General features: G+C 37.9%; 1 protein-coding gene across 2 annotated transcripts in view; it reads right to left on the reverse strand.

Moving 5' to 3' along the window:
* The window catches only part of CNGB3 (cyclic nucleotide gated channel subunit beta 3), a 155,218-nt gene that overhangs the window by 24,681 nt on the left and 115,142 nt on the right, over positions 1-15,395 (reverse strand). For both annotated transcript variants that reach the window (XM_023222921.2, XM_023222922.2), the window contains one exon: positions 5,619-5,702. In XM_023222921.2, the coding sequence (XP_023078689.2) occupies positions 5,619-5,702 (84 nt within the window). The remainder of the gene's footprint in view (positions 1-5,618; positions 5,703-15,395) is intronic.

A 15,395-nucleotide genomic window follows, 5' to 3' on the forward strand; every position in this document is an offset into this window, starting at 1 on the left:
GTTGGTTATAAGGCCCTTGGAACACATCTTCTCGCTGTAACTTCCAAAAAGAATAAATGTCTTACAAGAGATCTAATGGCACTTAGGTCAAGAAAGGCTATTAAACTTTAAATAGACCAGATTGCATAACACTAGGCAAACTATTTGGATAGCCTACATGTCTGAATGAGTAGTGCCTTGATCACCTTTAGCCATATAAAAAAATATATCATTAATAGATAAATTCACTTACTTGGCTTAGGAGGGGACTGGGTTATTTGAGTTAATCAAATATTCTCATTAACCATACTTTGAAAGAATTAGAATACACTAAAATCAACTCGAGATTAAAAGATTTTTTAAATTTTTATTTAAAAAAGTATTTAGCCTACATCGTGCTTTGGAAGAAAAAAAATATTAACTGTAGTTAACTCCCCGAGATGGCTGAGAAAATGTCAACTTTGTTCCAGTGCTGAACGCAGGCTTGACATGTAGAAGACACTCATTTATGAATAAGGAAAATATAACTTAGCTATTCTCTGGGAGCTTTTAAAGTCCTTCCATACCTAGGTTTATTTTCCTGAACATCAACTATTGTTGCTTTATAATTGCCGGGTTGTGTTTAAAGTTATCAGAATCTACCTTTTAGTTAACATCCAGGAAGCTGAAATTCTTATTTTATCTCCCCATTACTCTTATAAGGAAGGTAAAGTAAGTACTATTATTTCCTTTTTACAGAAATTAAAACAAAGGCACACATTGGCTTAGCCAATTAGCTAAAGTTGTATGACCCAGTAATTAGAAGCAAAGGAAGCCTAGAACCCACATCTCCTAACTGAGCAATGCAAGAAATATGTTTAAGTTTTGCATTGTGCAAAATATGTTTTTAATTAAAATTTTTTGGTTGTTTTTGCTTTGAGACAGCGTCTTGCTCTGTTGCCCAGGCTAGAGTGCAGTGGCACGATATCAGTTCACTGCAACCTCTGCCTCCCGCATTCAAGTGATCCTCCCACCTCAGCCTCCTGAGTAGCTGGGACCACAGACATAAGCCACCATGCCTGACTAATTTTTGTATTTTTTGTAGAGACAGGGTTTTGCCATGTTGTCCAGGCTTATCTCAAACTCTTGGACTCATGTGATCCTGCTGCCTTGGCCTCCCAAAGTGTTGGAATTACAGGCGTGAGCCACTGCACCTTGCCTGTGCAAAATATTAAGCATATATTTATACTCAAAAACATATAAAAGTAGAAATTCCAACATAAATGGATCTTATTATATTTATTTACATACTATTAATGCTAATAACAATATCATGTCTTTGCATATTACTTTAAAAAATCATTACATTACCTGACATTTACATAGCTCCTTATTTTAATTCCTACATTTGTTCTAACAGAACATGCTACTTTATAACTGCAAAGCATTTCATGGATATTCATTCATCTAATTCTTGCAAAAATCCCAGTGAAGTCAAGTAGGAAAGGTATCATTACTCTTGTTTAAAAATTGGTAGACGAGGTTTAAAAAATTAAGTGTCGGCTGGGCGTGGTGGCTCAAGCCTGTAATCCCAGCACTGTGGGAGGCTGAGCCAGCGGATCACGAGGTCAGGAGATCGAGACCATCCTGGCTAACACGGTGAAACCCCGTCTCTACTAAAAAATACAAAAAACTAGCCGGGCGAGGTGGCGGGCGCCTGTAGTCTCAGCTACTTGGGAGGCTGAGGCAGGAGAATGGCGTAAACCCGGGAGGCGGAGCTTGCAGTGAGCTGAGATCCCGCCACTGCACCCCAGCCTGAGCGACAGAGTGAGACTCCGTCTCAAAAAAAAAAAAAAAAAAAAATTAAGTGTCTTGAGCAAACGTATAAGGCTCGCAGGTGACAGTGCCAGAACTAGTGGCACCTACGTCATCTGACTCCATATAATACATGAAGACAGACCATATCTAACGGTGACTCCAGTATCGGGACTGATCTCTTAAAAACCAATAAAATAGCCATGAATAATTAAAAAAATAAGGCAAGATGTCTGAAAATTAGTTTTCCAAGAGATACTTTAGGAAGTAATGATGAGAACGGGGTCATATTCCTTATTCTTTGCATGAAGTAATTCTCAAGGAACTGGAATGATTTTTCAAAGGCAGTTATTACAACTGACTGGAGGTAGAAGTACATAGTGAGTACTTAAATACAGTTCAGCTCTTTTAATTATTTTTTAATGCTCATTTCAATAATTTTCCAAGGAGATCTGGCATAATCAACGAACCAAAACTTCCACTATTTCTTGCATATTTCTAGGCTAATTTAAGCCCTTTCTGCAAGTTTAATTAGCATTCAAATTAAGTAGACATTCCTCAGAGAATAAGAGCTGACAGCATGTGCAAAATAAGATTGAACCAAGCTCTGGTTGTTAGTGTGTGGACTAATTTGGAGAAAGTATGAAAAAAACAAGAGCTTCATGTAGAGTGAGGTAACCCCTGGAGAGAGTGCACTTCAAAATTTCAGGGTTTCTGTGTAGGAAGCTATTTCTAAGGCTCATGAGGGCTTTGTGACACTCAAGGGCACCCCATCAGAAAAGAGCAGTGCTACTTAAAGTGTGGTTCCTGGGTCAGCAGCATCAGCATCACTAGGAGCTTGTTTAGAGGTGCCAATTCTCAGTTTACTGAGAGTTCTCACTGCAGAAATATGAATCAGAATTTTTGGGAATGAGGTCCTAGAAATTGATGCTTTAACAAGAGCTCTAGGTGATTTCTGCCCTGCCCTAGAGCATCTGGAGAAAACTCCCACTCTTTCAAGCCGCTCAAGCTACCACTCAGTCAATTCCTGGGGATTAGGTAGGTCAGCAAACTTGGCCCCAAATGCTGTCATCTCTTAAATTATATAGATAACCTCAAATTGAACATATATTTTTCCTTCTCCTTGCCTTCAATATTTTGTGACAACGATAAGCAAAACAAAGCTGAATTCAGCCGCCTGAAGTCCTGTCAGGTAACAGCCTTTCTTCTCCGTCAATATCTACTATCATGCAAATCCCTTCTTAAAGAAATGTGACTTGTCATTCTAATGTCTCCTCATTTCTACTTTCCACCTACTTATTCCTTTTCCTGCCTCATTTGTCTCCACTGATGTTTTTGTTATTGAGTGATGAATGCGATGTGAAGAAGAAATTAGAAATGAGAAGGTTGCATCTACTCTGCATTTCATACTTTGTTAAACAAATTTGCACTGCTTAGGGGCACAGGTGCTAAAGTTTATGTGAGTTATCACAATTTTCAATCTCTGTTGCTACTGGCCCCAAATGAAAGGACATTTTTTGATACATTAAAGTCATGTCATTCCAGTACACCACTGCCCCCAAGGGGTTCTTGGACTACACTGTGACTTGTATTTCCCATTTTAATAAAACTGATTTCATATCACCAATCTGCCTTCTTTTAACTTGGACTAATTTGTGTGGGATTGTATATTCTTCGTTCCCATTTTATCATAATCTCTCTTCCATTTCCCCCCTTCATCTCTGAAAGCTCCTTCTCAGTTGCCCTCTCTGACTCTTCTTCATTGATCTCTTCCACGAACACTGGAGCTCTTCAAAGTTAGAGCCAAGGCCCTCTTCTCTGACCTTTCCTTGAGCTTTTCTTGAAGTCTGTTTCCTTTATATTCCAGTTCCCAGTAACCCCCAGTTCCATCCTCTCTCATTAGACTGATTTTCACTGTGTACTTGGCATCTCCACCTGATGCCTTGAAGTACCTCATACTCCATTTGACTTTGTCTGTTTCACCACAGCCCATCACTCACTTGCTTCTGTTCCTAGGATATGCCAAGCTCCATCTTGCCTCTTGGCTCATGGTTCCAAGTCTTCATAAAAAAAATGCCATCCTGTGCACTTCTTTTTTTGAAACTAAAGAACTATTTATCTTTAGATTTTTCAAGGGTCACTCGTGACAACCTGATAACCTCCCTATCTCCCAACCCTGGATCTAAATTAAGTGTCATTGCCACTACATACTCTTCTGGCAACTTCTATTTTCCCTTTATACAACTTAGCACATTTTGGAATTACGCATTGACTTAATTTCACTTGTTTATCGCTTGTCTCTCCCATGAAGCCAGTGGTTCTAAGTTTTGGCTGCATTTTAGAATCATATGGGAACTTTTAAATAATACTGGTGTATGGGCTCCATCTAGACCAAATCAATCACTGAGGGGTGCAGCCCAGACATCCTCATTCAGGTGATTCTGATGTGCACTGTGAATTGAATACCATGGCACTAGAAAGGTAGGACCCTAAAGGACAAGAACCATCTTTTTTTTTTTTTTTTGCTCAGTGCCCAGCACTGTTTCTGGCTCATTGTATTGAGAAACATTTACTGAGTTTTATGGAATAGATCATTCTAAAATTGTTCTAACATTTGCCTTATTATAGTTCTCTGTACTCCCTCTATAGACACAGTTCTTTCCTTTTTGCCTTAGCTCACACTTCTTTCCTCTACCCAGAACACCTATTTCCTCTTTCACTTGGTTACTCCAATTCATTTTTCAAGACTTAGCTCAGACCTTATCTTCTCTAGGAAATCTTACCAGTAACCAGGAAGGACAGGTGCCCCTTCTTTATGTCCTACAACAGCTTGTGCTTTCTTTGACCATAGCATTTAACACATTATTTTGAAATGATAAAAGTGCCTCTCATCTTTATTCACTTGTGAAATCACCGAGGTCTTGGATCATCTTGCATTTTTTTAAACTACTCATTTTTCTTTTTAAATTTTGATTATTGAGTTTATCTTTGATTTAGTTTCTCACTATATAAATCCCAGGGTCATCATTCCTTTTCTCCCCTTTCAAGTTAGTGATCAGAAATATGCAAAAATATTTAACTGAGGGGATGTTCATTTTATTTATGATAGCAGACATTTGAAAATTGATCCTGATACATCCCTAGACTGAAATATCATGCAGCTTTAGAAAATCATATTGTAGATTACTTAATACATAAAATGTTCATATGATATATTGTTACATGGCAAAACATGTTTCAAAACGTATGTAAAGTATGATGCCACTTTTATAGCACAAGCTGTATCCATCAGTCAATATAAAAAGATAGGCCAAAATATACGAAGAGTGGTTATTACTGGAGGGTGGAATTTATGTCCTTATGTTTTTATGTGTTTTCTATTTTAAAATAATGAACACGTATTATTTTGTAATCATAAAAAGCACAGTACAGGTTTTTAAAATGTGGCATTGATTATTCACTACTTGGGAGAGCAAAATGAAGGTAACTGATATTTTGCCGAAGACATAAAAAAGGCTGACCCACCTATCACTTCTAGAACTTTTTCCTCCACTTTAAATATTTGAGATTAATGAGCTGTGACAATTGATAATTAACATTTATACAAAACAGTTTTTCAGGCTACCCACACTTCTATCCTATAATATGAGTAATGAAATCCATATTGTCTTGTTCCTTTGTGAACTCTGAGGGCGCATTATTGCTGTACAGAGCTATACATCATAATTATTTCTATACTATGGAATTCACCCTGAACAATTTTGTTTAAACAATGCTCTTGACTTATGTCTGAAATCCTCAAACTCATTTATTAGTTGTGCATTTGAAAAATAGCATGCACTCACCTTTTTGCAGACAAAGTCACCAGGCAAATAGAGAATGGATTTCAATCTTAGCAACATGTCATAAATCATCTGTGTATCACAACCCTATATAAAAAGAAAAATAATTCTTATGGAAACAACTAAAAGGCCAATATGCCAAATGAATTCAAAACTCAATGAAAATAAACAGTAATATATATTGTTTGCATTAACATAAAAATATTAACTGCCGATGGCTATGGACTTGTCATGACCCAAAATTTAGAAACAAAATACCTATAGTGTAATGGCAAGGATTTAGATCTTGCTCGGATAGACTTGGGTATGAATGCTGTCTCTCCTACATATTGCTACATAACCTCTCATGCCTCAGTTTACTAATGTGTAAAATGGGAATAAAAATGGTACTTATAACAAAAACTTAATGTACTTAATGACAGCTATTAATGGTAATATACTAATAATAGATTGTTAGTATATTAGGACCAACATAGATCAAAATCTTTGCTAGATATTTTTCTTTCTTAAAACATGTTTCATACCATTGTTAGATATTACTGTTTAACATTGCAGGCTTGTCTATCTTTCTTCTTCAACTCAATTATCTTCTTAAGGCAGGGAAAATGTACACAATAGATACAAAAGCAGTATCTGTTGAGTGAATGTTCGTATTCACTTTAATAGTGTAAGAAACACTCTTTGTTTGGCTATAGGTCTATATTTGTCTTCTGTTTAAATAATTACATCTATAAGAGCTAAAGAAAAATCTTTAGGTGCTACAAAAACTCACATAGCAGTTTTGAATCTTTTGCTTTCAATAAATATACATTTTTTCATTTTCTTGCAGAGCTGCTAACATGTAACAGCTTTCCTCTTGTGGGTGGTCCTGTCCACCCCTTGAGGGAATCATGATTTTGCTGTGAACTAATTATAGAGTCAGTGGCAGAGAAAGGAGAAGCTAAGGGTCTGCTCCCCATTTGTGGATCAGACAATTGTTCCTTTAGCAATCACCAGTTTTCTGTAATAGCTTCAGTAACAGACACTTGACCTAGATCCATGTGAAATTTAGACTTCAGGGTTGCTTGACTGATAAGGCAAGCTAATAATTTATGATTGAAGTATCTCCAAGTAGCCATTGGTGAGAGGCATTCAGATGAATGTGGTGTTAGAATTTTTAAAAATCACTTCAGAAAGTAAAGCTTTTGGTTCTTTAGGACAGAAAAAAAGGCCAAGGCCAGAAGATATATCTTCTTAATACAGTCTAACAAATACTGATGAGAAGCTGTTTTGAGCAAGGCTTTGTATGACAACCTTGGAGGAATTAAAGATGAAAGAAAGTAACTCTAGTTGGGGTGATCTTGTAAGTAAGCAGAAAAGCTGTAATTGATGGTAGAAGATAATCATGTCATAAAACATTCCACAAATACACATAAAACTTGTAAGATAAAGAGAGTTAATTTTGCTTGGGAGTGGGATGGGAGAGAGGGGAGGCACCAGAAAACTGCTCATTTGGGTAATAAAATTTGAATCATTTGAGGATGAGGATGATTTGTGTTTGTAAAGATGCACAAAGGTCCTTTTAGGCAGAGGGAAATTTACCTTTTCTTTGCTTGTTATGTATTTGCTTTGCACAAAGTATATACATTTTATTTATATTTGTGTTAGTCCTAGTATGTCTGATAGGTTAGCATATTTGCTAAAGCAAATTATAAACATAACTTTTTTTTTTTTTTCTAAAAGGCATGGTTCTTTTGTTTTCAGTAAAAATTAAATAAATGGCCCAAGTGCTTAATTTCTTTAAATGCTGTCATCATTTCGGAATAATTTCACTTTAGATATTGGTATTCTGATCCATTTAAAACTCACTTAGAAAAAAGACAAACAAACTTTGGATTGATTTTTGAATCTTCTCCACTAAAGAAAGTTTGTGTCTTTGATATGGTAAAGAAAATCCACTTGAAATATGCTTGGAAGTTCTTGAATATGTACGTGTCTGGAATATTTCTGCAATGAAGGTAACTCTCAGTCACTCATATCTGTGGAGAAGATTTATATTGTAAATAATCAGAAATAGAAGATCTCAAAAGATCCACTTATATTTGTTTTCATATAACTGATCTGAATTTTTGGCACAAATTTTTAAGGTTTTAATTATAATTTGTAAATAAAAAATGACATTTGTATTCTTTGAACAATTTCTATCAGAATGTATTTGATGAAAATTCCCAACTAGGCCGGGCGCAGTGGCTCAAGCCTGTAATCCCAGCACTTTGGGAGGCCGAGACGGGCGGATCACGAGGTCAGGAGATCGAGACCAACCTGGCTAACACTGTGAAACCCCGTCTCTACTAAAAAATACAAAAAACTAGCCGGGCGAGGTGGTGGGCACCTGTGGTCCCAGCTACTCGGGAGGCTAAGCAGGAGAATGGCGTGAACCCGGGAGGCGGAGCTTGCAGTGAGCTGAGATCCGGCCACTGCACTCCAGCCCGGGCAACAGAGGGAGACTCTGTCTCAAAAAAAAAAAAAAAAAAAAGGAAATTCCCAACTATATTAAGTTGTATTCATGGGAAATATTAATGATTTTAAATACTGTTTTCCTGTGGCAGTAATTCTGATTTTATATATCTATAATATATATAAATTATGTATGTATATATTATGTACATATACAATGTAAAATATATATTATAAAATATATAAATATAATCATATATAATATATATATTTTAGATGTATAAAATTATATATAAAAATCAGAATTACTGCCACAGTAATCAGAAAATAAGTATATATATACACACACACACACACACACAAATATGTGTGTGTATAGTAAATTCTTGTAATTTTATGTTGCCTTGGTACCGATTTTGAATATAAGTTTAACTTTCTTATACTGGAAGCGGGATCAGTCACCCTGATACGGTTTCCAGTTCTCTGCCTCTTTCCAATTCCTCAATATGGTTGATCCAGACACCTGCTTTATACCACTGCCTCCTGGTGACCATCGTTCTATGGTACAGCTGGATACAACTGACTAGAATTGCCCCACTGACCCTCAGAGCCCACGTGGATGAGCAGATATTCACAGTGACTACCTGTCAGTCACAGCAAGACCTCATGGAACTCATGTCTGCTGTAAACCAACCTGTCAGAACTTCCCCTGGGAAACCTCCCTGGGTAACACCCTGGATCCCAAAAAGGCTTTGGCCCATTCTCTCTCTCTCCACTGGTTGAGCACGAGTGTTCCCCCTTCCCATTGGCCCTGTGAGGCGTGCTGCCCTCTTCTCTCTGAGATCTGTAATTAATAAAAATGCTTCTATTATTTCATGGGTTTTGTTGTGCTGCTTCCCCTGTGTCTCGCCTGACTGACATATCCAAACCTAACTTTTTTTCCAGTACAGGGTTTTCCTAGGGAGTGGCTATCTTATAGGAATAAACTGGACATGGATCAGACAAAAGCCACAAGAGCATCAGCCAATATAAATAAATTCCCTGTGAGAGAATGTCTGTTCATGGTCGACCACCTAGGCATGAGGTCGTCGACTGGGATCAAGAAGTATCCCATGAAAGGCACACTGTGAATAGCCACCACCCATCCTCTGGAGCCCCGTGAGGGCAAGGCTGGAGTGTATGGCCATTCTCCCGAGACAGACCCCAACCCCAAGACCAAATGAAAGGAAATATAACAGTGTGGCAGCACAGTCGGCCTCCGTATCCATGGACTCTACCTCCACGGATTCAAACAACTGTGGATGGAGAATATTCAGAAAACAAACAAACAAACAAACAAACAAAAATAGCAGTACCACAATAAAAAAAATACAAACAAGAAATATGGTTTAACTATTATTTACATAGCATTTACATTGTATTTGGTACTATAAGTAATCTACAGATGAGTTAAAGTATACAGGAGGATGTGGGTAGGTTATTTGCAAATACTATGCCACAGATTTTGGTTTCCTTGGGGGTCCTGGAACCAATCCCCTGTGGATACCACGGGATAGACTGTATTGTTTTCAATATTGAAAAAATTGGAAACAACATACTGTCAACCTATGGGCAGATAAAATATTGAATATTTGTAGATTGGAATATCGTAAAATGGTTAAAATAAATTACAGATCGGCTGGGTGTGGTGGCTTACACCTGTAATCCCAGATTTTGGAGGCTGAGGGGGGCGGATTGCTTGAGCTCAGGAGTTTGAGACCAGCTTGGCCAACATGGTGAAACTCCATCTCTACTAAAAATACAAAAATCAGCTAGGCGTGGTGACACGTGCCTGTAATCCCAGCTGCTTGAGAGGCTCAGGTGGAAAGATTGCTAGAACCTGGGAGGCGGAGTTGCAGTGAGCCGAGATTGCACCACTGCTCTCCAGCCTGGGTGACAGAGTAAGACCTTGTCTTAAAAAAATAAATAAATTAATTGGAAAAATAAAGATAAAAATAAAATAAACTATATCTATTTAAATATATGATTAAATTCAACCAATAGTGTAGTCTGAATATAGAATATATTCTGTATGATTCCAACTACAAAAATCTAAACACACTACTACCAGTTTACGTTTATATAGCTATAAAGTAAAATGATAAAGATGAGGAGTTGAGGGACATCCTCAGATGAGGGTCTTCGTGGCCACCTCTAGGGAGGGAGGAAGGAGAACGGGTCTGGGGAGAAGAACTGATGAAGCTTCAACTTTCATTTTTATTAATTTTAAAATTTAATAAAATGTCTCCTTTTGCAGAGAAATGTGTTCAGTCTTCTTTCCCCTTTTATTCTTTAGGTGGGCTCAGGGGCAGACAGCCTGAAGGAAATCGGATCAATGGGAAGTGTGAGACCAACCTAGGAGATAAGCCCAAACATATATAAGCAAACAGTGAGCACTTTTCTCGGTGGGAATACACACAAGCACCTACATCCATAGCTTTCAGCTGACGGCTTGGATTTCCTCAGAGAAAAACATTTGAACCAATCTAAATATGACTTTTTATTAACATACTCGGATAGCACATGGATCAAGTCATGTAAACTGAATCTAGCAGCTGTGTATAGTAAAAACTTAGAATTTAAGTTTCACCAATTAAGTGATTCTGTCCCTTAATGATTACTTTATGAAAAGATGCCACTAGCTTTGGGGCAGCTTTTGTTTAGGACTAAATCCTTCTTATTTGGATTTAGGCCTAGTGAAATAAAGTTTGCATTATGATGTCATTATATTTTATAATGTGTTTGAGAACTATTATTATTCTCTTTTTTTCTCCAGAAAATGATTATTTTCTTGAGATATACATTGCTTCATTATTGTGTGATTAAAAAGAATTACATCCTGGGGCAACTTTTTCTCTTGGTAACCCAGCTCCATTTTGTTTAGTTAGGAAATTTTCTGATGTATGAAAAGACAGGATTGCTTTGTAAATGTCTCTTTTTTCTGTAAAGTGAGAGTACCTGAGAAAGTATCAACATTAGCATTATACTAGTATATAACATTTGTATTATGTTTTACTGTCATATCTTTACCTGTTTAATTCTTCCAGCCTCCCACTGATGCCTGGCCTTAATGAATATATGGTCATCACTCCTGGTTTTTAGATAGGAACTGGAATCCCAGGAAGCCTGTTGACTTTCTCTAAGGTCACACATACGATAGGTATTGGAGGAAGAGTATCACCAGAGTGTGTTTTTATCTACACTTGGAGCAACTTGAGATAAAATTTGTAATCTTCACTCTTGTATTCTCAGTGTCTCACCAGGGTTTAGGACATGTTGGATGCTAAATAAAAATGGGCTGACATATAGAATGAAGCTGTTAGAAATCATTCCATTTTGGACAATGAGAAATTCAGTGCTGTATAGCTGTGTTACAGATTTGAATGAGGATATTGGAGATTTGAATGGAGTTGGGAGAAATGTTACTTTGATTCACAACAGAGCCATAGGTTAGATAGTATTTCTCGTACCCAGGAAATTCCACTTTTAATAATGGCAAGCTCTGAATACAATTGTAAGGTTGGTAAAATTTTTCCTTGGAATGTGTACTCTCTTAGTCCTATAGAATTTCTCAATTTCTAGGCTCATTTCTGCTTTCTTTGAAACAGAAGTTAAGATATCATCACTATTTTATAACTCACTGTGAATTTAAGTCACTCTCAAGTATAAGCAATGGTCTTTAGGGCTTTTTCCATCTCAGCCTGTTTATTACAAAGGGACATGCTTTGTTCTATCTTAAACCCCTTTCTCATTAAACAAGTAAGTTATAGGTGATATGACTAGGGCAGGGAATTCTGAATTCAGTTCTTCATGCTATTGACTATGTGAGGCATGATACTGATTGGTAGCTGTTGGGACCAGCAAAATCAAATGTGATAAAAAATTTGCAAAGTGCTGTGATGTCATAATTTATTAATATTACTTAGACCTAAACTTACAGTCAATATTTGCAACACCAGTAAAAATCATCTCCGTCAAACTTTCCCTGAAAATTGGCAATAGTTCTAATTTTCTAGGAGTTTGGGTCAAAGTGGGTAGTCATGAGTTAGACAGAATCCTGAAGATGAATCTAATCCAGCAGTCCCCAATCTTTTTGGCGCCAGGGACCAGTTTTGTGGAACACAAATTTTTTCACCGATGGGCAGTTGGGGGGATGGTTTCAGGATGATTCAAGCACATTACATTTATTGTGCATTTTCTTCTTATTATTATTACTTTGTAATATGTAACAAAATAATTATGTAACTCACCATAATGTAGAATCAGTGGGAGCCCTGAGCTTGTTTACTTGCAACTAGACAGTCCCATCTGGGGGTGGTAGGAGACAGTGACAAATCATCAGGCATAAAACTCTCATAAGGCACATGCAACCTAGATGCCTCGCATGCATAGTTCACAATAGGGTTCCACTCCTATGAGAATCTAATGTCACTGCTGATCTGACAGGAGGCAGAGCTTGGGTGGTAATGCCAGCAATGAGCAGTGGTTGTAAATACAGATGAAGCTGCTCTCACTCACCCACCACTCACCTCCTTCTTTGCTGCCTGGTTCCCAACAGGCCACTGACTGGCACTTATCTGTGACCCTGGGGTGGGCACGCCTGATCTAGTCAATTTTTCTATGATCAGGCAGGGCCACAGGAAGAATCTGATTTTACCTGCGTAGAAACTCCCACATGGTTGCATCAGTATTATTTCTCCATTTAATAATAACTATGTAATTTACTATGTGCCAGATCCTGATATAAGTGCCTCATATATTTTGAGTCCTTTACAGCCAAGTATATTATCTCATTTATTTAGTGACTTCCCTCCCTATCGAAGGGCTCCAGAGGGCAGAAACAACATGGCTGCAGTAGCTGGGCAGTAGCCCTCCATGTCTGGCTCAGTGCTTTAGACAGAGCAACTGCTGAGGATGTATAGTTGAATGGAGTTCATTTAGATTATAAACTCACTATTCAAAACATTTTTAAAAAACCTAGCAACAATACTTTATTGTTGATACCATTAGGGTAAAAATAAAGTTGGTAGAAACGAAACAAATCTCACTGTAGTCTCACTCCCACGTTCTGGTTTCAGGCCCTGTGGAGTATATATGTGATGACATATCAGATAAGTAGGATGCCACTGCTGGGGATCTGCATGTGAGTGTTAGAAAGCATGCTGCCATTCCGGTTCTATTCCTGGCTCAGTCTGTCACTCACACACAAAACACTTCCTTCTCATCCTTTCTTCCTTAGAAGTCACAGCCTTTGCGGGTTCTCTTTGCCACATAATCGCAAACAATGAGTCAAAGATCCCAGTGAGGTGTCCTGTTGGGATGGGTTCTGCATAATTACCAGCGCAGCAAATAGACACATTGTTCCTTCCTTGTCAGACTGAAGGTACCTACATTCCAATTTTGGTATCTCTGGGTCGCTGCTTTCCTACTGACTGCGGGCTGTTTCTAAAGTATGCGATTCTAATATCAGCCACTAGGTGGCGCAACAGAACTTACATTAAAGTTTCTCCCATTTCTGGTAACACAGTGGTAGAGGCAAAATGTGATTTTCCTAGCATTTAATTTGATAAAATATATTTAAAAATCGAGATCGAAATAATAAATCATCAGAAATGAGGGGAAATTGCCCAATCTCATAGAAATGAATCACTCCTTATTAGCTTAATACTTGTGCTTGGGCCTGGAATAACGTGAAATCTGCAAGGAAGAGGAACCATTTTTGTGAAAAATTAAAATATATATATAATTTGACTATTCATCTCTAAGCTATTTCAAATCTCCGATCACCCATGTTGAAGCAGCAAATCTTACTAATTAACCACAATTTATTGAAGCAAAGTTTTAGTGAAAATCTGTGACTCTAATTCCACCTGCTTTGATTAAGAGGAGAAAAATCCTGCATGAGATTCAGAGGCTTTTCTTAGCAGGAAAGTAGAAAAGTGTGTGTGACTGCAGATATCTGATGTGCCAAGTCTTAGTCTGTGAATATCGCCAAAGGATTGCCTTGGTCTTGATCTTTTTTTTTTTTTTTTTTTTTTTTTTTGAGACAGGGTCTCGCTCTGTTGCCCAGGCTGGAGTATAGAGGCACAATCATGGTTTACTGCAGCCTCAACCTCCTGGGCTCAGGTGATCCTCTTGCCTTGGCCTCCTGAGTAGTAGGGACTACAGGCACCTGGCTAAATTTTCTATTATTTGTAAAGATGAGCTCTCACTATGTTGCCAGGCTGGTCTTGAACTCCTGGGCTCAGGCAATCCTCTTGCCTTGACCTCCCAAAGTGCTGGGATAACAGCCATGAGCTACTGCACTGGAGCAGCTTGACTTTTGACTCTAGTGAAACTTTCCCAGTTCCTCCCCACCTCATCAGTTACCCAGATAGGGTTGGTAGAGAACTGAAGGTAAGAATGATAGAGTAGTGTGAAGAAAGCCGTGCTCAGACTGTTTCAACGCTTAGAGCTCAATGACCTCAGTCAGGTAAGTTGTTTGCTCTCTGTAAAATGGGATAGTAACAAAGCTTTCATTGGAAGTGTATTAGTTTGTTAGGGCTGCCATAACACAGTTATACAGGGTGTGTGCTTTAAACAACACAAATTATTTTCTCACAGTTCTGGAGGCTAAACGCTTAAGATCAAGGCATCAGCAGGTCCGGTTTCTTCTGTGGCCTCTCTGCTTGGCTTGCAGATGGCCACCTTCTCACTGTGTCCTTACATGGTTTTTCCTCTGTGCACTTGCACCTGTGGTGTCTCTATGTGTCCAAATTTCCTCTTCTTACAAGGACACAAAATAGAATTAGGACCCATCCTCCTAGCCTCATTTTAACTTCAGTGAACAGGTTAGTATTTTCCATGCGTAGGAGCTTTCGCCCAGGTGCTTCTAGTTTCTCACTCCACAGGCTCCTACACGTCCCACACCTGGGCCATTCCCTCCTTTGTGCACTCAGCTCCCTGGGTGCGTAGTAGCTTTCAGTGAAGATAGGAGACTGGTTCAGAAGCAGTGCAAGGATCAGTCAGGTATAAATTATGAGATGTAGGGTGGAGGATCACTATTCATCCTATTTCCTTCATAAGAAAATAAATTTGTGTAAACTGCTAAGACTATCTCTATGAAAATAAATTTAGAAAGATTCCATACCTACGTATTTTCTACTTCACTTGGCTTTACAAAAAAAAAAAAAACCTTTTCATGTAACAGAAATATAAATGTAAATGGGTTCTTTCTGGAAAGAACTGTATCTTTAACAGAAATGTCAGGGAAGAATGAATCTAAGTTGTATACAACATTAGCAAGATGTGAAGATTTAACCTTTT

The sequence above is a fragment of the Piliocolobus tephrosceles genome, chromosome 7, assembly GCF_002776525.5.
Source record: "Piliocolobus tephrosceles isolate RC106 chromosome 7, ASM277652v3, whole genome shotgun sequence".
Lineage (NCBI taxonomy): Eukaryota > Metazoa > Chordata > Mammalia > Primates > Cercopithecidae > Piliocolobus > Piliocolobus tephrosceles.